Below are 27,282 nucleotides of genomic sequence, written 5' to 3'. Positions count from 1 at the left end.
GGGGTGGTTGCTGGAGTTCTCGGTTAACCTCCCCTTTAAGACAACTTTGGTTCTGATAGCGGGTCCAATTCTCCTGTCTGGTATTGCGGCTAGGGAGGAGAGGTAGCAGTGGTCTCCTGAACTGTGTGGTTCTAACATCATTAGGGTTTGGTACAGGACTCTGCCATGTTTTCACGGTTATTGGAGCAGGCTCCATGACTAGTGTTATAACTATAGGGTATTACTTCACAAAAAAACACAGCCACATGAAGGTGTGGACAATTAACTGTAATATTTGCATTTTTGATGTATCATGAATAACATACACCAATCAACCATAACATTATGACCACTGACAGGTGTATTGAATAACACTGGTAATCTTGTTGTCATGGCACTTGACAGCGGGTGGAATATATTAGGCAGCAAGTGAACATTTCGTCTTCAAGGTTGATGTGTTAGAAGCAGAAAAAATAAGCAAATATGTCCTAGCATCTCCAAAACTGCAGCTCTTGTGGGGTGTTCCCGGTCTACAGTGGTCAGTACCTATCAAAAGCGGTCCAAGGAAGAAAAAGCATTGAACTGGAGACAGGCTCATGGGCGGCCAAGACTCATTGATGCACATGGGGGTGAAGACTGGCTTGTGTGGTCAAAAGATGAGCTACTGTGGCTCAAATTGCTGAAACAGTTAATGCTGGTTCTGATAGAAAGGTGTCAGAACACACAGTGCATCGCGGTTTGTTGCGTATGGGGCTGCATAGCCTCAGACCTGTCAGGGTGCCCATGCTAAGCCCTGTCCATTGCCGAAAGCGCCTACAATGGGCATGTGAGCGCATAAGTACTGGACCACGGAGCAATGGAAGGAGGTAGCCTGGTCTGATGAATCATGTTTTCTTTTACAACACATGGATGGCCGGGTGCGTGTGCATTGCTTACCTGGAGAACACACGGCACCAGGATGTATCCATGGAGGCCCCACCTTGCAATTTACAGGTCTTAAAGAATCTGCTGCTAACGGTTTGGTGCAGATACCACCGCGCACCTTCAGAGGTCTAGTGGAGTCCATGCCTCGACGGGTCAGGTCTGTTTTGGCAGCAAAAGTAGGACCTACACAGTATTAGGTAGCTCGTCATAATATTATGGCTGAAAGGTGTATCATCTTGGTTTCCTTTTCGTAATCTGTATTGGTCACAATCTGATCATTGCAGTATTTGGGGTAATGGAGACAAAGATTGTAATATTGGGCTGGATAGTTTGTGAACTGATTTCTAAATAAAATTATAGTTTCAAAAGTGTATTCTGTTGAAAACCTTGACAACATTCCTATTACAACAAACCCATGGAATGGCCGAGTCAGCAGGAACAATTAATTGGTTGCTATGGTGATAAGACATCTTTTCAAACTTTGCCCTACAATCCATTTTCATCCATGACCTAAACCGTAACGGTGTTTGTACCTCAGATAAGTTTGTGTAGGAGGCTGGACTATACTAGTTTTAAAATCCCCCTCACTCATTCATTTGTGATTCATGAAAACTTTGACCTGAAGATTGTGCAGATGGTGATGTCATAGAAACTGCTGATAAGTCAAAGCAGCAGAATTATTTGCTGTTTCGTGAAAGAAAATAAATTGTTACTAAAAACAGGTAATTGCTTCCATGTCTGCTTTCTGAATTCTGTGAATGTCTGGTATGAAGGTGTTAATAAAAGTATGGATCAAGTGAGCTATCAAAGAAGCACCCGGTAGCTCTTATTGCTAGGAATAACATCTCTCATAGCTGATCTAGGTCAGAGCAGAGTCCTGTGTGTGTCTGCCACATATTGTGATAAGGTAGGGGGCAGAGTCCAAATACAACTCATCAAAAACAGCACCTAAGCCACCCCATTCAGCAGCCCATTATCTATTTCTTTTAAGAACGCCGGAAGGCTGGATTTCTGAATTCTGATGCAACACCTAGGCCATTTTTTCCAGGAGACAAATACATTTCTTGTGTTACTTACCGTCCTGTGTAAAGCGCTGGCTTGCAGTACATGGGATGTGTAACTGAGTAGCTTATTCCCTTCTGTGAGTTTAAGCACCTCACATACTGCAGAGATGTGTTTAATGCATGAGTCCCGGAAAAAAATGGCTAATGTGGTCACCCTGACTCGTGTCATTGTGTCGCATAATTGTTGTGTGAGCTACCTCACTGATCCCTGAAAACATTAATGGCTGACTGAAAACAGTGGTGAAGTGCCCCAGGCACCACAAGGCGAAGGTTGTCTTGAGCCGATTGGCACCAGTTTGTGGCACCACCTTTGTCCTGAGACGACCCAGACGCAAAGCTTGTCTATTTACATCCCTGTTATATTACATCACACATAAAGATTGATACAGTAACTTGTTAATATGTAAACTGTCTAACAGTGTCTTAATGCCGTCATAATGCAGGTCTGCAGTCCTCTGTATTTGTGTCACTGACCTGCTTTGTTTTGGCAATTATATTCATAAAGGTGGTCAACAATCGCACTGAACATGTTACTCGCCACAGCATGTTCTGTGGGAAGCTGTTCCTCAGGCATATATTCAGCTTAACATACAAGTGCCACAAGGATTTGGCGTTAGTTGCAAAATGTGCCACATACTTACATAAGATTCATTCTTCTCATGGAGCAGCTGGTTGGCTAAATATCCCTGACCAATGTGTCCATAGCTTTGGGAAATCGAACCAGGTATGGTGCCAGCTTCTGTAACCCCTTCCAGCAGGAACCTGCATGGTCACGACTCAATTTTGCAGGGACCTTAGGGCCATCTGTAAAAATGGCTGGTGGTCACTCATGGTTCTCATTCTCAATGCCCCCCTTAAAGGTGATATTTAAGTTCTATTTCCCACTGAATCACGAAGGACAGTTTGGCAGAGGACTTGCTGCCAATAAGTTTTATTTCCGTCACTGTCAGTTGAGGATCCAACAACCCTTTATGGACACAGCCATGGTACCATTGGAAACTCCAATGAAACCTAGTGGAGAACTGGACAGAGTTGCTACATTGATGTCTTGGAATTTGCCTGTCTGGCTTCTGGGTGAAAAATGAATCCAATGTATTGAGTTCTTTTGTAGATTCTACTGAAATGTGTCCAGCTCTTTTTTTTAGAATCCCCTGGGGCAATCTGAACATGCAGAGGTTAACATGCCCAAATGTGTTCTTTTATCAGCACTCTGTGTTGCAACATCAGCTAGCATGCTAAGGAAGCAGTGAACTTTGTATAGGGAAAGTCGAGCCCTTCGCTTCGCTGCTGGGTCTCTCCTCCTCCTCTACCTGTAGACACTCTCTTTGTGGTGAACACGAATAACCTGTCCTGGGATTCCCAGCTCAGCAGGCTTTCATGCGGTGAGGTCCAGGTCACCTGTGTATCCCAGGAGTTGGCAAACAGAAAGCACCGCAGACATGCGTCTCCCGGAGCCGATGGGCCCTCTGCTGCTTTCCCTCACTGCTATTCCTGTTTCCTATGTGGTGAATTCTATGTCTACCATGTCAGAGTAAGTATGTCGTTGTGCGATTCATACTAACAAATAACCATTGGTAAATAGGTCTCCCTGGATTTGTTATGAAGGGCCAACACCAGCCGGTTTACCCAGCAAGTACTGAGTTGATCCTGTGTAATGCATAATTCAATGTGTGAGGAGACTTTGGAGAAATCTCACTAATTTAACTATACATCATACAGGGCCAGGCAAGCGCTTCCTGCAGCAGAAGCTTATTGTGAATTGATCCTTATAACGTATAGGAGCAGAAACACAACTCTCCTGTCAACTCTCGCTTTAAGGAATAGACTCTGAAGAGGATACCTTAAGAATGAACAATGTAAAGAATGAGATGTTCCAGGAAAGCATGCCACTTTAATGCAACAGTGCTCACAAAATGAATGCAAACCTTCTTTTTTGTCCCCACAGAATTCATTTTTAGTAATTTAGGAGACATAAAAATCCCTTTGTCTACTTTGTCTATTTGACCCCTAATTAAATCCGTGCAAATGTCATTTATCCCTAGCATTGTATAGGTTAAAATGTGTTATGTATCAAGTATTATTACAAGAAATAGAAATATTTTAATATTATGGTTTTTATGATTTACAAAGTTAGATTTTTTTTCTGAACCGCTGTAGTTTTAACACTTACCATGCCAGAAGGCACCTCAAGTCTATGTGTTAAAGGGCCCTGTGGGAGGAAAAGGATCGCACAGAAAAATATTTTATGCAGTAACACATCAACAATGATTTTTTTTCCCGTTGAATATCTAAAACTAGTAACCATTAAGTAACTGGGAATTTGTTAATTAAAGTGAATTAAAGGAAGTGCCACCTACCAGAACTAACAGAGACAAAAATACTATATATATACACTATATTTTTATTATATATATATATATATATATATATATAATAGGAATTTTACAAATATCTGTTAAAAAGGTCCATTCAGGACCTACAGGAAAGCCAAAGGCATAGCGTGTGTTACGTAGTCCTGTGGCACAAGGGTTAAAGATTTCAGCTAACTAATGTGCTATTTTATTGACATAATGGAGGATGGGATATGTTGGTTATTAACTGTTTTTGAGATGATGTTCGCATTAAGGATCTAACTTCATGAAACTGGTGCAATCACCATAGCAACTAATAGAATTTTCCTGCTGACTGCTCCACTTTGCAGCAGAATTGCTCTTTATACACAACGCCGATAGTGTGGAAAAAAGTGGCCACCTTTCACAGAGTGATGCGCTGAATCATAAACAGTTAATAAACCAAGCCTGAATTTTCTGTGTATAACATATTCTGATGAATAAAACATTGTGGCAAAATATTCGCTCGGTAGGTTCCAGTTAAACATGTATGCTTCCCAGAAGAAGCTGCAATAATTCAGGGTTTGGACCAGAGAGCTAAATCCCTGAGTTTGGAAAGAGAAATATTTCAATTTAACCCTATTTATGCTCACCATATCCGCGTTTCTTTGCCACGCTTCATTAACCCATTTGGCACACAAGGTGGACAAAACTATGCAGAATTTAGAAGCTGCACAGAAAATGTTAAGAACCAGCTCTTTATTTTTAGACTCCAGGAAGGGTTGCCCCCCTGTATCGGACACCAGTATCCATGAAAAGGCTTGTAGAAGACATTGTTTCTTATGGGGAATTTAGTCAAGTGTCCTTCACCCCTGGTTGTACGCAGGCCATCAATATGCAATAGCACAAACAGATATATATATATATATATATATATATAAACATTTACCAATATTCATACAATGCCAGGATATAATATAGAAATATCCATTCAATGGCGGTAATAGCGGAGCCGCTAAACCAAAAGCTTCTAGGTGCACTGAGTTGAGTTACCTACTTATCTTGTGCATTATGAAGTGCTAGACAGTGGGTGTATCCTTCACCGAGAACCTAATAAACCCTGCATAATGCATTGTTTAATCTGTGAATAAGTCACACATCTAACCGTGAACGATGCAACAGGGCCTGCAATGAGGGAAAAATTCCCTGGAGTTTGCACTTTCTAATACAAATGTGCCAATGAACAGATATTTTCCAGCTCATCTGCAGTTGCTGTTTAGCTTTAATAGCCTATTAACAATTCTATTATTCCAATAAATAATATATCAGCATATTTGTTTTATTTATTCATTTCTGAATGTTTCACGTTCTGCATTTTTTTCCTGTTAAATAATTCATGATCAACAGCAATAAGATGCACATAAAGCGTTGTTTCATTTAGCCAAAACACTGACTACTATGTTAAGCCAATAAACCTTTGCAGGTCTTTTATTATTTCCTCCGAAGGTTTAAAGAAATAACCCTTTAAGGAGGCTTTTTCCGTTTCTATGGCAACAGCCTATCAGTGCTTGCGTTTGTGTCATGTGGCTATTAAGTGTTCCTGGCAAAATACGAATGAGGCAAAATCTTATACAACTTAATGATTATTTCTGGGAAGGGTCTGGGTATGAATCAGTATCTGGAATAATGTTTCTAATGCTGCATTTAATTACAAAAGTATAGACAGGGCCTATAAAATAAAACATTTTGGGAAATCTGCATGCAAAACCCAATATATTATTTAACGCCTGAAAAAATAATGATTGTGATAAAGTACTTTGAATCAACAATAATTTGATGGAACTGCATCTATCTATCTATCTATCTATCTATCTATCTATCTATCTATCTATCTATCTATCTATCTATCTATCTATCTATCTATGGTGTGTATATATATATTATATGTGTGTGCTTGGTGGGGGTTTCTTTAACATACTACTGGCATTTTGTAAGTAAATGGGACCATCCATATGTGATATTGATTGATATAGCGGTATTCCTACGAGGCTCTGACATCAGACATAGTCCCAAGGATCCATAACAGATGTTTCTAGAGCCGTAAGAAGTTTGATTATGTCGTGAAAAGACTAAGTGAATTACGGAACTGTGACCTCCTGAGGACACATTATCACCCTCTGCAGTAGGATTTAACTAGCGATAACGTTTTATGGTGGGGAATAATTTTAGCTTCATTTATTGCAAGACGTTGCAGGCCTGCAGCGAGGCACACGATCCAGCATTCAATGACGGGGCATCGGAGAGGTTTTACGGCTGGCACGCAGATATTAAAGTAATTTAGCAAAAGGGTCACTGTGGTGCGGCGGTTTCATGCTAGCCTGTGGGGTGTTAAAAGAAGGAACATCTGTTTACAATGCAAAATAATTAGAACCACATATCTTGTATATATAATTCCCAAATGTCCTACTGTATAATAAGTATTTGTTGTTGAGTGACCTTGTCTCTACCCTCTTTTTCTCAGCCCCATCTCCATAGCAGGAATTGGTATCTTAGTGCTTCTTGGTTTGCTGGTCTTGTTGGTCATCTTTATGCAAGGAGATCCACCTAGTGATCCCCTGTTCTATGGTAAGTTAAGACCCCTTTATTTTATTCCGTGTAGACAGGGCCCTCCATAACATATAGGCAAATTCGGAAGCAGCCTATGGCACCGAGCAGATCATAAACCTGTAAGACTTGAAGCCCAACATGTAGGATTTACCAGGGCTGTCTTTAACGCTGGGCAAAAGGGGCAGTTGTCTGGGGTCCAGTCCTTCCTAGGTGGCCAAAAGCAGCTGCCTCTTGAGCTCAAAACAACATCTGTGGCACAGTGAAGGAGAGGACAAAGTGATTCTGGGGGTGATGATGAGAGGGGGTAATGGGGAGGACCGCACAGGGCACCTGAACAGCTAAGGCTGGCATGTCCATTTCAGGTCACTAAGTGGACCCACGCCATTCATTTGCTATGTGATATATATTCCTGTGTCGTAAGGACATCTCACTAGGGTCAGAAGGAAATGCTTTCCCAAGGTCCAATCGATGTTAAAGATGGTTCTGGGTCTAACTACCATCTTTGGTCTGTTAATTAGTGTTGCTATTATTTATATACATATACTGTATTTAGATATTATTTTCTACTATATAACCAGAGTATAAAATGTTACATTTCCTGGATACATAAATGACATAGTTACCTCTTCGCCATATGAAATCTTATAATATAATGTCTACAAAATTATGAATCAAATTATTATTAATTATAAATGTACATAAAATGACTCATTTAGTGTTTTTTAATGGCCATAGAAGACACAATAAATCAGGACATATTGTAAATAATTAAGAACTAGTCCAGGACTACAATATCGTTTTCTTATGTAATCTAAAGTACATTTCTATGGATTGTGTACTAATTGTATACATTTCATATCTTTTTTTTTAGTTTTTGCTATCTTCTCCTTTACTAGTGTCATTGACCTGATAATATGGCTGGAAGAAGATGGATACATCAGTGGGTTCATGGAGTTCTACATGAAAGAGGTGAAGCAACAATGCAAAAGAAATAGTTATAAGGCACACCAACCTGCCCAATTAAATGCTAAACTTTTATACTGTTTGTTTGTGAAATATATTTTACTGTTTAATGCAAAATACCTCTTCGCCATGTCAACTTTTAGTGTTAGTTGACGCTTGTTATTGCTTTGCATTTGCAAAAATATAGCTTTACAAAAGTTATGGTGGGTAAAGGTGATGGAAAACCCTTCAACTTAAAATTAAGGGGTAGTAGAAGCATTATTAAACACTCATCTACAGACACCAGACAAGCCAGAAGGCTTGTTTGTTCCTCAGAAATCTCATGGCGCTGCCACAACCACAAGGGATTCTGGGTAGGTGCCTCTTACCCGAGTTTTGTCTAAAGGCTGTCCTGTACAGCGGGCAATTACTTTCAAGGGATGCATGTATAAAGTGGATATAGAGGCAAAAGGTGATTATTGTTGACCTTATTTTGCATTTCCTACCCAGAATCCCTTGCGGTTGTGGCAGCACCATGAGATTTCTGAGGGAAAACAATCCTTCTGGCTTGTCTGGTGTCTGTAGATGAGTGTTTAATAATGCTTCTACTAACCCCTTAATCTTAATTGGAAGGGTTTTCCATCACCTTTAGCCACCATAACACACCAACGATCAGGTTCACTTTAATCCATGTGTTCAGCTGAATGATTCACTTACCTTAGCACTGTCTCAGGTTAGAGTTTAAAGAGGTCTAACAAGACCCCCGCCTATCAGAATGATCAGAAAGTGGTCTCATTGATTTCAATGGGAGCATTTTCCTGCCAGTCATTGGCAAATTGGAAGCAGAGGCAGACTGTGTAGGACATGGTGCACTGCAGCTGTGGAATCGTGCATTTTAGCAAAGTAGCAAAGATTTTTATTATTTTTAAAAATACTTTCATATGCATTCTTCGTTGGCGGGGCTATTTGAGACATAAAACTGTCCCTTTAATTAAAAAAGTTTAGGTAAATTTTAATTTACGTAAAACATAATTAGCTGTATCTACTTTACTTTTCCTCCAGGGGGAGCCATACCTCCGCACTTCACACGGAATCCTCATCTGTCTTTGGGACGGGACTGTGCATTACCTGCTGTACCTGATTATGCTGGCAGCTATAGCTCAAGGGTAAGAAGTAGTGGGAAGATTAAAGAAACGTTTGTAATTTCTTCACCTTTTTGTGTTGCCGTTAGAAACAATTTAAGGAAAAAGCCATTTCAGCATCCTTAGGTTAGGATTAGGATCCCCTATTGTGTTCATGTCTCTATGTAACAAAAAACATAAATAGCAGCAAAAAAGAATTAGTATGAGTTATGCCAAAATAATAAAATAGTTAGTAAAGAATAGCAAAGAATTTTATTGCAGGTGATATAAAATATTTCTGTATGATTTAATATAATTAATGTCACACCCCACCCATCATATTCATGATTGCTGAGTGGCACCCAGTTAGGACCCCTACTGCAAAAGCATGGGGGGATTCTCCAGAATCGCCCCGTAGTATGCATTTGCGCTTTTTCCTGCTCTCCAGCTACAGGTATTTGACGTGCAGGAGATATGTTACTGCCCGTCAGATCCTGTTCTGGCTCCACAAGCGTTCCGGCAGGGGTCTAAAGAGACACGAGGATGTCCCTTAACATTCCAGTCTGGTGCTTTCTATACTTACTATGGATGAAAAAATGCAAATGAGTAAAAGTATGCCTGGGATTTGCTTTGAAGACTGGGACTTGGTTTGACCATATCTTGTTATCACTTAGGGCTGCTGGTTCATTGGCAGTTGAGATAATAGGCATCTATGCAACATTTGACTACTGTAACCTATGGCTTGTTCAGGTCTGGGATGAAGGAGACCCGACCAGCTTCACACCATGTTTGTTCTACTCTTTTAACCCATTAAGGACAATGGGCAGTACCTAAACCCATTGAAAACAATGCATTTTGTCAATTAGGGGTTAACCTTCCCTACACTGCACAAACTCTCCCCCTCCATCCAATGGAGGATAGGTCCACCTGGTGTTTTTGTTCCTCATGGTCCCTTGGATTCAGACTGTACGGATGAGTTATCATAGGAGTCGCAGGTAGACATTCTGCCTCCTGCATAATTCATAATTAAATGACTCTCATCACACGGCTTGTACTAAATGGCAGTGAATGGTGTTGTTTCACATGATATCATGTTTTAACTTCCCTGGGCTTTAAAGGTGTTCTGCCACCTTATCTGCCAAATTTAACACTTTTATAATTAAATGCAGCATTAGAAACATCGTTCATAGTACTGTAAATGCCCAAACCTTTATTCTAGTCATGCCAGATCTTGCTTCTTTATATAGTATAATAGCATTTTTATTCCTTTTTGATTTATTAAAAATGGCTAAACTTCCAGCCATTGCTGCCTCTGACTAAATGAGGCTTGAGCGCGAACATATCATGTCCCTGTTTTTAAAAGCACACTCTAGCCACTATATGCACTTTAATTATGTATGATAGCTGAATCCCTTATACACATTTGCATCTTAATAAAATAGCAGGTAAATTGTAAGATCACTTAAAAGTAATCTGATCAAACAACACCAGTGTGTGTGGATAGATGGATGGATGGATAGATAGATAGATAGATAGATAGACAGATGTACACATATATACATACATACATACAAGTACATAATTGCTGTGTTGAGACGCAGTGGTTTTCTTATTTTCCATTAAGTTTCTTCATTTCAGTGTAGTAAGTTGGGGTTTCGTCAAGGGGCAGAGTTGTAAACTGTGAATTTTCAACCTCTGTTAAAATCAATTAAGGTTCAAAAGGGTCAACGAATCAAGTCCATTTTTCCCCAAAATATGTGTATTTTCAAATCATTTTTGCACAATTCAATGATATTGGCCAATATTAAAAAAAAAATCAGTAGTGATATTAGAATGGTTTCCAAGGTAACTGCTCAGCATTTTTTTTTTACATTGCCTAGACTCGCTCATTCTAAATATCCCCTGCTGTCTATCTTTATACATCTATTTATATGCAACCTACAGGAGCCAACTTAACTAGGCTTGAAGCTGGTACACGGGCAACCGTTGTGATGTGAAGCTCCATTATGTTTTTGCGGAAGGGTTAACATCATCTGTTTTTTTGTGTTTAGGAAGAATTACAAGGCAGTGGGGCAGTTCTGGTTGGGCTCTCTAATCATGAGTATGCTGGTTTTCCTGCCTGGGAATGTGGTTGGTAAGGCACTGAAATGTACCCGTTAATTACCCCCATAGTTCATGCTATGATGTACTGTCAATATATCAAAGGCAGAGTCAGATGCTTATCTCTTCCCTTATTTTCTTTTTCTGGCTTTGCATAAAATGTAGAAAGACACAAATATCTAAAAGCACTTGTAGTAAATACAATTTCGACATTTTTGAAAAATAATTATTGATTGCGTTCACTCCTTGATTTTTTTTTTTAGCATTTTTAGGCTATTAAATACTGGATGAGCTTTTGCAGCTATTCACACTGCGTGAAAAAATAGTACAATATTTGACTTTGATAAATCCCTTTTAGAGAGACGCAGGTCTGTCCTCGTCTCTTTTAGTTTGATGAACAGAAGACACCGGGTTTATATTTTTGACTCAAACATTAGAAGTCAGATGGGATCCATAGCGATCATACAATGGCTTGTACAGTAGGATTGACTTTTGATGCTGATATGTCCAACTGTGATAGGTAAAATCATGATATAAGGCACGATATAAGGATTATAGGCTCCCCTCGCTTAATGACATACAATGTGCTCTGCTATATGCCCTGGTCTAATAAATTATGGAACACATTTAAGTGTAAGATATTTTTATTACAGGAAAATATGGCACCGAAATCCGCCCAGCTTTCTTCCTAAATGCCCCCTATCTGATGCTCCCTTTCTGGGCAGGGATGAGGATCTTTCGAGAAAAACACTCCCTCGCTAAAACCCCAGCTGAAAAGGTAACATAAGATAAAAAAAGGAGATTTTGTCTTATCGCTGGACATGAACGGGTTGGTGATTCCTCTCGTTCTGACCATTTTTGTGGTCACCACGCAGGTGGAGATGGCACACAGAGAGGGAATTTTGCAACGGCCGCTGGATATAGCACTGATCCTGTTCCTGCTGGCTGCTATTGTATTTACGGTCTTCAGAGGAATGGTAAGCGTGAGATGTTTAATACACCATGACCCCTGTCTCAGAGGCTGGATTGCCACTAACTAGGTATTAATTGTTTCTCCCAAATCCACTTTATATGCTATTCCTCTTAATGTGGTGTCCATTATCTCTATGTAGTAACAAAAATGGAGTAGCAGATAAGAATCCACTGCCTTATTTAGTCTTCTCCTTCATTATCTGAAAATACTCTCTTCATACGCTCTCTTCAGTTGATCTACAATATTAGGCCATAATGTTTCCATTACCTGGGACTGATGAGTTAGAATCAGCTCACATATGCTTGTTAATTGGTCTCTTCATCACTTGTTAGTTGGATCAGGAAAGATTTGGGAAAACAAAGGTTGTTTTTAATGTAGCCTAGCCAATCGCATCGCTGGCTTCCCTCTCTGTCCACCCGTAGGTATATAGCTCGTATTCAGCCGCGTAGCAGTCCCCTTGTTACCTCCCAGTTAGAATGTGTTATTTCTTGTACAGGTAGTGCTATTACCAGGCAGCCTGCACATCTGCACTTTATCATAGTATTAATAGCACTGAGACACAGTGTTTCATATGCATACTGCATACTCTGTGACTGCCTTCCGGTTCACCCACACACTCCCCGTCACATCTATACATTTATTCCCACTTAGTAGGCATCAGGATATTTATAGTCTGTAGGACACATTTCCAATGTGTTTCTCTCTCTGTGTCTTTACGTCGAGATGGATCAGCGGGCACCCTGCGTGTGATGAGAGAGAGGCCTCCGTATGTGTTGGCTCTTGGATGTTGTTATTTGAATTAAGAGCTCATTGGGACTCATCTAAGATTCCCGGGACATTGCACCCGGAGAGAAGTGACGTGGTGGACCGCACTGACATTTTTATAAGATCTCCTCAATTCTACTCTAGCCTGTACCTTCATACATTTGTCATTAACATGTGCCATTTCACATGCATTTGGAATGAATCTGCTGATGTACAACACTTGAACGGTATCAGGATGCCTAACTTTTTTAGTATTTATGGCATCAGAAGTTGCCCCCTTACAGATTAGCAAGGGAAGGAATCTTCAGCCAGTGTGGCAAGTGCAATCACATATGATACACCATTGACTCTTCATAGGGTCCTACACAATGGCCACTCATGCCAAAATAGGTTGATGCAATGGACTCTGTACTTAGAGCCCATAGAAGAGAGATAGCATCCGCTTTTAGTGAAGAGGCCCAAGAGCAGGCAATTTATTCAAGTGAGCTTACTCAAAATAAACCCTAAGTACTAGCACTTACCAAGTTCTATAAGGCTTGGTTTCCATTTGGGTTTTTTTTGCTAAAAACGCCTATAAAAACGCCAATAGCGCCACCTGGTGTTTTTTTGTGAAAAACGGCTGCAGCCAGATGTTAGCTGTAATTCAATAGGAAATCGCAAAATGCCATTTCCACTTGGCGTTTTTCTGTTTGGCGTTTTTTCAGTCCTCTTTGGCGTTTTTCTGCTTTTTTGGGCTCTGTGGCAGTTTTTCAAAATCGCAGCATGTTCACACTCTGGCGTTTTTTGCAAGAAATCTTGGCGTTTTTTCTCCAATAGAAGTCTATGGGAGAGAAAAAACGCCATGAAAAAGCCATGTGGGTTTATTGCCTTGGCGTTTTTTATGACGTTTTTTCCACAGTTACAATGCAGAGGATGGACCCAGTATCTGTGTGTCCTACGAGAAATAGGCTGAAAACAAACAGTTTCACACAAAACAAAGTCCTGGACTGGTTCATATTGAATTTTACACCATTTGGAACAAACATGCCATTACAAACAAACATACGCGACCGGATCCTGTGTGCCAAAAGCAACAGCAAACAATTTGCACCATCATTTGGGGCCAATCTTCCCAGACATTCGAAATAAAGCATGCCTTACAAACCACAGAAAAGAGACAAAAGGGTCTACCAAGTAAATGACATCAGGAGAGGGCAGATACTTGCCATTTATCCTAATCCCTTTTAGCTGGGTGAAACTTCTAACTTGTATAGGCTGGAAAAACTGCCTAAGGTCAAAAAAAGCAATTTCCACAGAAAGGCTAAAACGCCAGAAAAAAACTGCAGAAAAAACGCCAAAACGCAGGTAAATGCAGTGGCAGTTTTCCTGGCGTTTTTCATCAAGAAAAAAACGCCGGACAAAAAACCAAGTGGAAACCTAGCCTAATACACATGATGGTCCAAATAAGCACCAAAGGTTGCCAGTGTCCATAGGAAATCACCTTAAATTTCTTCCATGAGTTGCTTAGCATGAGGAACGCAGATCAACAACCTGCAAGTGTAGCTGCTTAACCAAGTCCCTATTGAAACCAATGGAGACTTGGCTTGGGGGAACTCAGCAAATAGCATTGACCAAAATCCTTCTGTGTTTTACCCTTGCTAAAATGTCCGCTGTAGCCTTACGGGCAAAATAGCTAGTAAATCCAATGCCCAAGGTCTAAGGTTTAATAGGCTCCTTGTTATCCTGAGTGCAAACTGCCATGTTGTTTGTCTGCAGCTTGCACTTGACTGTCCTTCGGACTCCTGCTTCACCTATATTTACCAGTACGAACCATACCTAAGGGACCCAGTGGCTTATCCAAAGGTTCAGGCAAGTGCACTTTATGTACTGTATATTTATATTATACTTAAGAATACATAGTGAGACCAGCATGACTATAAAAGGGATTAAACATTGTGAAATATATTTTGTTTGCGTATATACATATGTATATATATATAATGTAATTGGGGAAATTGTTTACTGTCATGCTTCTATAGCAGCACATTAAGGTTCCCAGTTAGTGATGTATTTACCAAAGTAGCCAGTTACAAGGCCAAGGGCAGCTCCTGTGGTAAGTACACCACTATCGGCAGAGTTGCGGCACACGCTCATAGCAATTGCCAAATAATCATTGGTTTTTCTTTGAGTATGATTAGAGTACATAGGATTAATTTGAGTACCCTTGGACTTACATTTTTGGGCAAAGGCTTATGAGGTGGGGTTGACAGCATTCATCTGTAGCACGAATATGTTGGCATATATTATTTTTGTGGCATACGCTGTATCAGTATTAATTTGGTGTTTGTCATTTCTATCCAGATGTTGGTCTCTATGTTCTATCTGCTCCCATTTCAATGCTTGGCCATCTATGGTCTGCTGACCCCTGGTTGTTCTTGGATGTTGGACTGGACTCTAATATATGCTGGTGCTATTGCACAAGTAAGTAGAATATTCCTTTACTGTAACACAAGTCATCTGCTATTTTATTTCACTCATATAAGAACCTTTATACATTTAGTGTATAGTACCATAGTTTCTAATCTTGTTTGCGTTACTTAACGAGTCCTCTATATTTTGGAGAATATAACTTTACATTTTTTTTCAGGCCCAGTTTGCGCACATAGGATCCTCCCTCTATCACCGGACACCTTACACCTACCGTGTCCCCCATGATTCCTGGTGGGTGTTTATGATCTCCAATGTTCTGTATGCCCTGGGACCCCAGCTCCTGGCCTACCGATGTCTACGTAATCCAAAATACTTTCTACAGAGGACATCGCAGTCAGCAGAGGATGGAAAGAAGCAAGATTAGGAAGGAAACATTGAGAGACTTAAAATACCTGTGCATTCTGAAGGACTCTAAAACATTCTGGGGTAATCCCACAGGTACCGGAGCCACATCATGTGCGTCTCTGGCTTAATGGCATAATTTGCTTCGTTATACACTGTGGAACCTTTTGTGAAGGATAATAGTCTAAAAGATGGCTGTACACATGACTGGGCCATCTGTCAGAGACTGGAGTGAGAGGTGGGGAAGTATGTTCGTGTTTTGTTCCTAGTAACACAATGATTAGTGGATCTGAAGACTGTTCAGAGAAGTGAATCCTTTTATTAGACCTTTTTCTTACATGTAATAGTTCTAAACTCATTGGGTTTCTAGTTAAAATATTCTTCTGTTCTTTTATTGATAATTATTCTGGATCTAGATCCACTGACTGTCAGCTTATACTTTGTTCGTCCCCTTGTATTACTTCTTTCCACTAACAATCAGTTGCCCAGATTCTAATATGCACAGTTGCACACCCCTGCCAAATCCTTTATTTAAGACTTTACACGAACCAATACAACCAGTAACATTACCTTTCTTCAAAAAAACTACTGCTGTTAAATAAAAGGTGTGTTTATCTCAATGCCTTTTCTTTTGTACGAAGCACAAATCTTGGATCGTGCCACTCATTTTTGCAACACAAGCATATCTATAATTCAGTAACTTTTAATAACAACGTTATGAAATCTGATAAAATGTAATGTAACACTTTTAGTGTTCAGCTATTCATTTTGAGATTTCATAATATTACGCTACTCTCAGCAATTTTGAATGGTCCTGTTGTAGTGCAAGAGACTAATAGCATGTGACAGACACACTCCATAGTATACCTAAAGTGTCTAGCTTCAGGTTTCCATTTTCCTAGTAAGGTGTCTTTTCAGTGGCGTTATCTGATCAAATAAAAGTTGACATTAGAGTTATTTGACAGGAAATGTTTTTTTCTAGAGCTACTTCAGAGCTGAAGGATAAAGCAGCTCCGTGACAGAGGGCCTGGTCATTGCACACAAATGATAGGTTCTTTGTGTTCTATCGGCACGTGTGTGATCTTTGCGAAGCCAACCAGAGCTGCAGATGTCTTAAAAAGGTGTGAATGTTTACACACGTAATTCATTGCTTAGTTGGTAAGAAGGCACACAGAGAAACCTGTACTTGGCAGCCTTCACAGCTCGATGAGAACTACTACTTACAGAACCCTAGAACGGGATGTGCATTCCTGAACTTAATCAGCTCAGGGCTTCACAGAAAAGATTTGAACAGAAGCATGTTATAAAATAATGTTATGACATACTGAACAAAATTCTGAAGGCTATATGAATTACATTAAATTTACACTACTCAAAATTGCATTACATGTATTAAACACCACCCCGAATTGATATGATCAGTAATGGTAATGACTACCCTCAGGGCTGTCTTTATTCGGTTTGAGGACCTATTGTGACTTGACTTCTGAAGAACCATGCATTGATTGCATTCCCACCTTTGTCTGTGTCTCTAACCAGCCCAAGAACAGTGCTGAAAATGATGACTCTAACCACTGTCAGTCCTAGTCAACAGGAGCGGGCTGGGCCAGGGGCAAATGTTTACAGGGCGGTCCAGGTCGGAATGGCCCTTTGTGCACAATTTTGGAGCTGCACAGTGAGCCTGGAGCGATGCTGGTCACATAACACGAGGTTACATGATCCTGTGTGAAAGCGAGGATGCTTGCACAGCGTGCGAGTAGCCAGAGAGAAAGCTGCCAGTGACTTAAGGGTCGGTGAGATGGTAAGGGATGGAGCATGTATGTATGTATGTTAGAGTGAGAATGTATGTAAGAGTGTGTGTTAACATGAATCTGTATGTGTCCAGTGTTAGTGTATGAGCATGAATGTGTAAGTATTTGTGTGTATGCATTGATGTCTATGTTTAAGTGTTTGTGCTCTAGCATAGATGTGAATGTGTGTTTGCATGAATGAGTATGTATACATGTTTGTCAATATGTATGTGTGTTTGTGTGTTAGCATGGATGTGTATGTGTGTTAGCCTTAGAGGGAGTGTGTTTTAGCGTGAGTATTTAAGTGTGTGCTAGTGAGTATTAGTAAGTGTATATTAATATAAACGTGTATGTGGGTTAGCGTGAATGTGTGTACATACAGTATCTCACAAAAGTGAGTACACCCCTCATATTTTTGTAAATATTTTATTATCTTTTTTCATGTGACAACACTGAAGAAATGACACTCTGCTACAATGTAAAGTAGTGAGTGTACAGCCTGTATAACAGTGTAAATTTGCTGTTCCCTTAAAAATAACTCAACACACAGCCATTAATGTCTAAACCCTGGCAACAAAAGTGAGTACAGGTGAGCATATGGAGCCATCCTGACCATAAAGCCCAAAACAACTGCTACATTTTGTTTTATATAACGTTTATACCATCCAAACTACTATTAGGTTTGGTACTAACCTGGCCTCCTCCTAAATATCTGTACTGTACATTGTCTTTTGGAATACACAGGTCAATCAGATGTCCTTAATTGCATGGGAGTGAAAACAAATTCCGTGTAAACATTCCAAAACATCACTGAAACTGTGAATCAGGTAGCTTATTTCTGTTATGGAAAAATAACATTACTGTGAGTAGGTTGGAATATATGCTCTACCAATACAACACATCACATATATTATTATGAAAGTTGTTTTACCACATAAATAGTATGTAACAGACAGAATACAGCTAACTGAATTAATGAATACATACATGAATATGTATGCTTATCTAAAAGAATATACATTTTATTTTAAAGTAACCTGTCTTAGCTATTAGCAATGGCAGTCAGTGTAATTGTTTCAGAGATATCTATTTCACATCATGGAAGATGCAATCTATGTCTCAAGAGCGAGGAATATCTAATCAGTTTCCACCCCTGAAGTTCTTAACGCCCCCCCACCTATCCCAAACCATCAGCAATTTAAAAATAAGCTAACTGGTAGAAATAATCTTAAAATGGCTGGTCCCATGGCAAGCAGAAGGCTACTTTCAATATACATTGCTTGTTTAAAATGTAAACAATATAGAGAGTGTGTATAGAACCATAAAATGCATAATCTGGGAAAAGTGACAGGTCTCCCTTTTGCTAGAACATGTTGATTGACAGTATGGTAGACAATGCCTTGCAAAAATGTCCTATTGTCTTTATAGTAGAATGCATTGTTGGACAGGCAAGCTACCTCTGGGGTATGCCAAACTTTCTGCAGATCAAATCTGTCTACATCAATATTAGGCTCCCAGTCGATGGGTATGTTACGTGTGACTGCAGGGGCTCACGCTGACTGTAGGGAAGAACTTCTTGACAGAAGTCATACGTGCTTTATGTTATGCACTAGTTCCTCCCTTGTGTGTGGCTGATCTTTTTTTTATATAGCTTTTAGTTTAATCAGTAGTGTTAGTTTAAAATATCTTTAATTTTTTATTTTAAGATATATTTTTTATTAATCTGTCAGATACGAAGTGTATATCCACATATCCACTTAGATTTCATAATCAGATAAACATATGCAGCATACAAACCAAATACCACATGTAAATATCATTTATGATAACAGAAGTAAATTAGACTAGGATTGTTGTTTAATGTTTATTTCTACCTAGTCCGATTTGATATATAGGTATTTCTATAGTAAATAACCGCACATCATGTCGTGAAATAGATTGACTTCCTTGTGTCTATTGCAGGAGTTACTATTACCTTCTCTTTTCCTCTGCTTGTGTTGGGACTCACCGAACACTGCCCATTGGACTGTGAGTTGGAGCAGATGTGTACATGTGTACCTTCTTGGTCTCTGTGTCTAGAGGGATACCATCTGCACTCCAATGATGAGTCCCAGGAGAAGCCAAAACAGGCATCCGGGGCGGTTTGTTCTCTCGTGCAGAGGATATTTGCCACAAGTTATTGTTGAAAACTTCCCTTGAAGACCTTACTAGTCCAACTTTTTACCAATTTGTCTTCTGTGATGGCAACGAGCTAACTTCCCTGAAGGACATGCCACTGAAGTGCTGACTGTTCTTGGCTGAGCTAGTCTAATGTGTGTGTTTTTATTTGACTTGTTATGTACTTGTTAGGAAATAGTTGTGCTTTGAAACTTCACTGCATGGGAATATATCCTTTAATACATTTTAAAGGGCAGTTTATATTTACTATGAATCACTAGCCTCTGGTAACAGGAGTAGGCCTGCTCTTGTGCGTAAGGATGCATTGTGCAATGTTGATTTCATGATTAAAAAAACTGTTAGGGATGATGTTAATAGAGCTGTATTTAGCTAGACAACTGTTACAATTTAGAAGAATATGTTCAACAGTATTTAAGTTTGCCTCAGTCAGCCTCTGTTGCTTAACTCATTCATCTCTATAGCCTCTCCTTATCTTCATGCACATTTAATCCTTCTCTGAAAACCTTTCTAAACTCCCATTGTCTCTTGTTTATAGGTATCATCAGGTAAGAGCAAAATGGGGTAAATATCCTACTTTTGCACACAGAAACAAAATTATTGCTAAAATCAAGGGAAGGAATCGGGTACAGTTTTAATAAGAAAAGTGTGTAAAATATTATTAAAGCAGGGGAAATTAAATATTGGAAACAATGAATGTGAGCAAATGTAATGGGTTATATCACTAGGGTTGCCACCCGGTTTCACTGGATCAGTACCGGTTTAAAGAGGTGAGTCCCCGCACGTTGTGTCATGTGACCCTGTGGTAATAGTGGTAGCTCTCAATATGTGTGCGTTGCATTGAAGATACACTGAGTAATTTAAGTTAGGGTAATTGAATTCCATGAGGGTGTTTTACTATGTGTGTGATAGTGCCAATGTCACGATGTGTTTGTGTGAGTCCCTGTGTGTGTATTAGTGTTAGTGTCTGGGTATATTAGTGTCTGTATGTAATAGTGTGAGTGTCTGTGTGTTAGTGTGTCTGTGTGTGTGTGTGTGTGCGAACTCTCACTGTGTCATGTAACATAGGGAGAGCTTACTTTGGTTTAAGTGATGGGACCTTAAGCTGAAGGAGTCGCTGTCCTGTGAATACCCACAGAGGTAGTATGGTGCCTATGGAGCTGGGACCTCCTCTGAGGAGCACAGACAGATGTAGGACCTCAGGAAACTGATGGAGACAGATGGCACAATACTGAAACACGCTGTGGTGACTGGATCAGACGTCAGACCAAAGTCAACAATTGTTAGCCAGTCCAAAATATAGGGCAGAGGACAAGCTGGGGTCAGCAGCAGGTGAACTGTCAGTAATGCTGGGTCAGGGGGCAAGGCTGGGTACAGTAGCGGGTAATCAATCGGTTATGCTTGGTCAGGAGACAAGCTGCTATCAACAATGGATAAGTCAAATCACGTGAGGTACCACAGGGATAACAGGAAACTGGTGCAGCAGTTAGGACACAGGGTTAGGATCAGAGGCTGGGACAACAGAACACTGAGTTGCAGTGAGCACACTAGGACAAGTGAGGGTATAAGTCCATTTTACAGCTTAAATAAAACCCCAGAACCCAGGAAGAGCACTTGCCAAAAACAGGATGCTGGCATACAAGTGTGCAGGCATAGTGCCAGTTGCAGAGCAGATAAGAAGGGAATTCCCCGCTCAAGGGCATCGAGGGACCCCTGCCCTTTTAGTTCAGACAGAAATTGGAGGGTATTTTACATTCGGAAATGAAATTCATTGTCACTCACCATCATTCACTCTCATATGCTCTTTCCCACATTCTCACTCTCCCTCTCTCACACTCTCAATCACTATTTCATTCATGTTCTCTTACACTCTAATTCACTCTCTCTCACGCTCAAGTCAAATGGACAGGGACATTTCAGAAGAGGCTGTTTTTTTTGAGATGATGAGTAGACAAAAGTATAACAAAGGCCCCCACAATCCCTGTGGTTTCGGTCCCCAAGGCTTCTTTTGGACATATGTAGAGCGTGCAAAGCTGCCGCTTAAATAAGGTGAAGCTATAACTATTCATTATCCAGAGTCAATTAAAATCTTTTTGCATTAAAATATTGCTAGAGTTGGCCATTTATACTGCAAATAACAACTTTTAGGTAGATGTATAACTTTTCTCATAAACTGCTGTAAATGCTAGCATCTGAAGCCCTTTTGACTGTGCGCTGCGCTAGAAGTAGCTTGGTGCAGTGTGATATTGCAGTCTATGCAGGAAGTAATAGGTACAGTACTGCAGCACAGGACCTGAATCTATCTCCCCCTCCATCCCAGCGCATACTCTGCAGAAGGGAAGAGAGGGTCTCTGGGCTTTGGTGCAGTTCACACAACATCTTATGCATGGTTTAGCTGCATGTTCGTAGGAAAGGTCCTGGAAAGCTGAGCTAAATGTTTACAGGAGACACAAGGTAATTATAAACTGTCCTAAACCTCATTGTTTGTATTTATAAATACATCTTTCCCTCCTTCCTTCCCTAAACTGCATGTTTCTCTCACCTTTCTTACCATAATTTCTGTCTACTCAGACTTAGCTCTGTTTCTCTTCCTCACATTTCTACATTTCATACTTTAATTATATCTCACATTCATTTTTAGAATCCCTCATGCATGCTGCTCCTTTATTCACTGTACTAACCATCGCAGACTTTATAATTTACTTTGCCTTTCTTTCAAATATGTTTGGTTATTTTCTTTCATGCTTTTTTACTCTTTGTATTTCTGTCTGTCTTCCTTTCTTTTAGATGTCTCCCTCCTTTATGTCCTGTGTCCTCTCCACCTTTGTTCTTACCTCTCTCCTTCCTGCAGACTGTGACAGGGGCCAAAGAAAAATTGTTCATGTGCATGGTGAGAATTTGTTCTCTTTTACCAGTTTCTGATTTATCATGTCCATTTTTACAGCTCTTTAATGCTGACCATCCAATATTAGAAACTGGTACTCTCAGTTTTATACTGCAAAAATCTTTCCACCTAAGAGTGATATTCGTCATAATCTCTTGCACTTGTTTAAGTTTACCCAAGTTCTCTACCTATCCGCTTCAATATGTTTTTGTTTCTCACTCTCCTCTCTTTTTCAGAGGATGAAGCTGGAGATGTGATTGTACAAACAGCTCCAGGTATAGTGACAACACACCGAGGTGGTGCCATAGTTCTCCCATGTCGGTACCACTACGAGGACTCTGGAGAAGACTTTGGGCCAATACGCATTAAATGGTCCAAGATTAGTGATCCTATAACCTTCACAGATGTCTTTGTGTCATTGGGAAAAGAGAGAAAGAGTTTTGGCCCCTATAAAAACCGTGTTTCTCTGCAGGAGGATGAACCAGGAGATGCCTCATTGATCATTCAAAATGTTACCCTTCAGGATTATGGCAGATATGAGTGTGAGGTGACCAATGAGTTAGAAGATGACACAGGAACTGTGAAACTAGACTTGAAAGGTACAAAATCTCACTCTAGTATTTTTATTTTATTTTCCCCCTTTCTTGTTCTCTGTCTCCCTCACCACCTTACATTTCTATTCTTTCTAAACATCTCTGTTTCCTACACTCCTAGGAGTGATCTTTCCTTACCACCCCCGACTAGGCCGATACAGCATGAACTTCCATCAAGCTGAGCAGGCCTGTAAAGATCAAGATGGAATCTTGGCCTCCTATGATCAGCTTCATGAGGCGTGGTTGGAGGGTCTAGACTGGTGTAATGCAGGTTGGTTAGAAGATGGTTCTGTGCAGTATCCCATCTCTAAACCCAGAGAAGAGTGTGGCAAAAAGGACAATCCAACAGGAGTTAGAAACTATGGTTACCGGCACAAGGAAGATGAGCGTTATGACGCATTCTGCTTCACATCTAATCTAAATGGTAAGGAGGATTCATTCCCTATTGTGGTAAGTGTTTTGGGTGAGGTCTAAGTCAATTTATTTTTGGCCCATATAAGTATGAATTATTGTAGAAAGAGAAGCCACACAATTACAGGACCCCACTGTCACATTACACACACAAGGTCACTCACCTGAATGCAAGTGAACAGCTTATAACTGTAATAACATAATAAGTGTAAAATCCTGATTAACAGATACATGATTTTTTAATAGGATGTCTTTTAACTGATTTACCACATTTGCTTCATTATAAGACAATTTTTTCCATGAAAAATCATCTTAAAAAAGACCTTGTCTTATAATTGAGGTCATTTTTTCTTTAGACAGGTCCGTGGCACTGTTGCACAGCAAACTAATCGTGGCATTTTCGCCACAATCAGTGGTAACTTTAGACTTTCATGGAAGCCTCATGACTGAGGCTATCCAAGAAACCATTTTTAAAAAAGTCAGCTGAACCACCCAATGGCCGTGACTGGCTGAAGGACGGCAAATTCACTCACAATCATATATTCATATCTGGGGGGCTTTCCAGCGATGGATGCCCAGAGCTTCTACTCTCCTAATGCTGTGATGGAGATTAGGGATGGGGCAGGCAGGCCCCAGCTAGACTTCATGGGTAGAGAAAGTAGTTGGAGAGTGGGCATAGTCATGACTTTGCCCAGTGATTGAACCTCCCTGAAGACTCCAAGTGAAACCCAATACATTTCTATTATGCTGATATAATTTGTTTCTTATGATTATGGAATTTCTTGATGACAGTAATACCAAAATTTGAAGTGCCATGTATTTGGGTCTGACACACGAGACAAAAAGATGGGGGAATTTGTGAGTTACATGGTCTTTGTAGGTCAAATAAATGCTAAATTATGTTACAAAGGGATAGTATTTAAGGAATAGTTGCAATGTTTAGTCATAGATTAGTTTCATTCTTCTGACTGCTTGAACTGCCATATCTGTCTGTCAAGTTATATATTTTCATCGAGAGTAAGAAGTAGCTTTGGCCTTTCTATGTTCAGTGCCTTACAAAGTTATAGTGATCCAAGAGTTCTATTTATAAATGTCCATTTTTTTAGGTAAAGTCTACTTTCTGAAGACCTATCGTAAGATGAGTTTTCCAGAGGCAACCAAGGCCTGTGAGGACAATGGAGACACCGTAGCTAAAGTAGGACAACTTTATGCAGCTTGGAAACTACAGTTAATGGACAGATGTGAAGCCGGTTGGCTTGGGGATGGGAGTGTCCGCTACCCTATTGTAAACCCAAGGATGAGGTGTGGGGGTCTTAAACCTGGTGTCAGGACCCTTGGGTTCCCTAGCAGGAAGTACAAACTTTTTGGTGTTTACTGCTTTAAGGAAGATGCAAACAAAGATCCACGTGAGAAAATCACAGAAGGAATCAATCGGTGGAAATCCATCCATGAGTAGACAAGATGGCAGGGCATGAAGAATTTGACAGTATCTTACATAGATATTAGGACATATATAATTTTATATCATTCTAAAATGATAACATATTACACTTGGTAAGAACATTTCCAGAAAAGTAAATAAGAGAGGGACAGTCTGTATAGAATGTTAATAGAAGTAAAATTTCCACATATTGGTCACAATTTTCATTTCTAGCAACTGTCCACAGCTCTGCACATATATAGAGTTATAGTACCCGTAAGAGAACTTCCCACAGTTAGCTGTTTGGGGCCTGGCCATGTTTCTGTGATGGAGGCAAGGCTAGCTGTGCATAAGGACAGGACTAGCACCTAATTTTAAAGGGGTGGGAATTAGGCAGGAGTTGGTGAGTCCAGGGCAGAGAATGGGCATGTACTAAACCAGACCCCTAGATAGCTACGCTTTGCCCAGAGACTTCAGGTGAAACCTGGCATGTTCCAAGGTATTATATTATAGCAACTAAGTAGAAATAGAATAAGAGAATGTAGACTAAAAGTTATCCAGTCACCAACCTAAATAGAAAACACCAACCCTGTATTGCAAGCAACTATTAAAAAAAAGGATGGATGGTGCATTATGTGCATGACGCTATAGCCTGCATATTATGAGATTACAGAGCATGGTTTCCTAGTAAAACAACATGCAGATGTTCAGGGCCGGCCCGACAATGGAGCCGAGTGGGGCAACCAATCCCTTTTTTTTATTTTTTAAAGCGAATGAGAGAGAGAAAGGGGCGCCGAGTGGTCAGTACCCGCTCAGCGCCCCTCTCTCTCTCCTCTGCGTCGAGTCTCCCTGTTCGGTCTCGGTGCCGGTTTGTAATGCTGAGTGCCGGAAGTACATGGGGGGGGGTCGTCAGGGATGGAGGGAGAGGAAGGGTAGTTATGGGGGGGGGCATTTTAAAATTCGCCCCAGTCGGCATTTTGCCTTGGGCCGGCCCTGCAGATGTTGATAACTATGGATTTACTGACAGCAATATCTAAATTGGAGCATCAAACACTAAAATAAAGTTACTGATGAAACCCACAGTGCAGAGTCTGGCTCTCAATTGTTCAGTATTTTACATTGAACCCTACTAATTTTTCGCTTTAGGCTAAAGGTCATTTATATACCACATGTTTTTAATTATAGTATGTTATGGATAGATAACGGAAGGGGCAGAACTATAAATGTGCTATGTGTTCAAAAGATACCACTTACATTTCAACAGATACATATAAACACATATTTCTTTAAATGTATCTAAATATATCTGCGTTTACATATTTCTATCAATGGCACTTTCATTGAAAGTTCAAGCTAGGTATGGGGCCACGCGAGGTGGAGAGGAGGGTGGGTAAGAGTGTGTGTATGTGTGTAAGTATGTTGCTAGAGTGAATGAGTATGTTAGGGTATGTTGAGTCTGTGGTTCTGTATGACAGTAGAGAGCGTGTTAATGTATGGTGATAGTGTGTGTGAGAGCATATTATTAGTGTGTGTTACTGTATGATGTTAGAGTGTGTATGTCTTTGCATGTTTATGAGTATATGGTGTTAATATGTGTGAGTGTATTATGTTAGCATGTGTGATCGTATGCTGTTAACATGTTTGTGTGAGTATTACTGTAGTGCGTGTTTTTAGTATATGGTGTTAGCATGTGTGTTTGTGTATGACAAATACACATGTGTGTGTCAGTATATGGTATTACAGAGTGTGCGTTTATGTTAGTGGATGGTGTTACTGAATATCAGATTCAGGTAGTGGGCCTAGCGTTAGTGGAGCAAAGGGAACAAGAAAGAGATATAGTGTTTGCTTGTGTGTATGGTGCATGGTGATAGAGTGACTTGGGAGTTTGCGTGTTAGTATGTGCGTGTGTTTTAGTTAATATGTTTTCCCCTGTCCTGCTGAAACGAGCTTAAAGTCTAGAAGGAGCTGAGGGTGGGGGTTATATTACACAAGTGGACTAGCCACATAAGCATACCTTGTTGTAAAAACTTTTGCATCCCCTTCCTTCTCTCCATAGTCAAAGCTAGAGGGAGGGCTAGATCTTCTTGTTTCCCTTCCAAAGAAGGCACCACTGACGTAATAAAGAGAAGATGGTGGCAAAAGCCTAATCTGCCTTCCATGTTTTTCTCCAGGGACCTGGCTACGCTGCGACATGACTACAAAAAATAAAACCATGTCAAATGTACATTTCAAATAAAAATGCCACCAAAACAGTGCAATGTGATAAACAGGTTAAAAAAGGTGAAAAACATATTGTATATGTACTCTGTGTTCAAACATGCTGAATAAACAGAGACTTGTTATAAAAAAAAAAGGTGAAAAACATGGTAGCCCCTTTCTCATTGCTTATATTC

General features: G+C 40.1%; 2 protein-coding genes across 2 annotated transcripts; both read left to right on the top strand.

Annotated features, from left to right (window-relative positions):
- Positions 1 to 3,287: 3,287 nt before the first annotated feature.
- On the top strand, positions 3,288 to 16,236 carry TM6SF2 (transmembrane 6 superfamily member 2). Its single transcript, XM_053465754.1, has 10 exons — positions 3,288 to 3,498; positions 6,819 to 6,922; positions 7,776 to 7,873; positions 8,909 to 9,012; positions 11,019 to 11,101; positions 11,721 to 11,845; positions 11,943 to 12,044; positions 14,561 to 14,653; positions 15,146 to 15,265; positions 15,432 to 16,236. The coding sequence occupies exons 1-10, from the start codon at positions 3,407 to 3,409 to the stop codon at positions 15,636 to 15,638; spliced, it is 1,128 nt and encodes a 375-aa protein (XP_053321729.1). The 5' UTR covers positions 3,288 to 3,406; the 3' UTR covers positions 15,639 to 16,236.
- Positions 16,237 to 21,995: 5,759 nt separating this feature from the next.
- HAPLN4 (hyaluronan and proteoglycan link protein 4) lies at positions 21,996 to 25,001 on the top strand. Its single transcript, XM_053465747.1, has 5 exons — positions 21,996 to 22,035; positions 22,369 to 22,471; positions 22,702 to 23,064; positions 23,180 to 23,482; positions 24,576 to 25,001. Exons 2-5 carry the CDS (start codon positions 22,369 to 22,371, stop codon positions 24,923 to 24,925), a joined length of 1,119 nt encoding a protein of 372 aa, XP_053321722.1. The 5' UTR covers positions 21,996 to 22,035; the 3' UTR covers positions 24,926 to 25,001.
- The last annotated feature ends 2,281 nt before the right edge of the window (positions 25,002 to 27,282 follow it).

This window comes from Spea bombifrons, chromosome 1 (genome assembly GCF_027358695.1).
Source record: "Spea bombifrons isolate aSpeBom1 chromosome 1, aSpeBom1.2.pri, whole genome shotgun sequence".
Classification (NCBI taxonomy): Eukaryota; Metazoa; Chordata; class Amphibia; order Anura; family Pelobatidae; genus Spea; species Spea bombifrons.
This window is presented reverse-complemented; position numbering and strand designations above follow the sequence as displayed.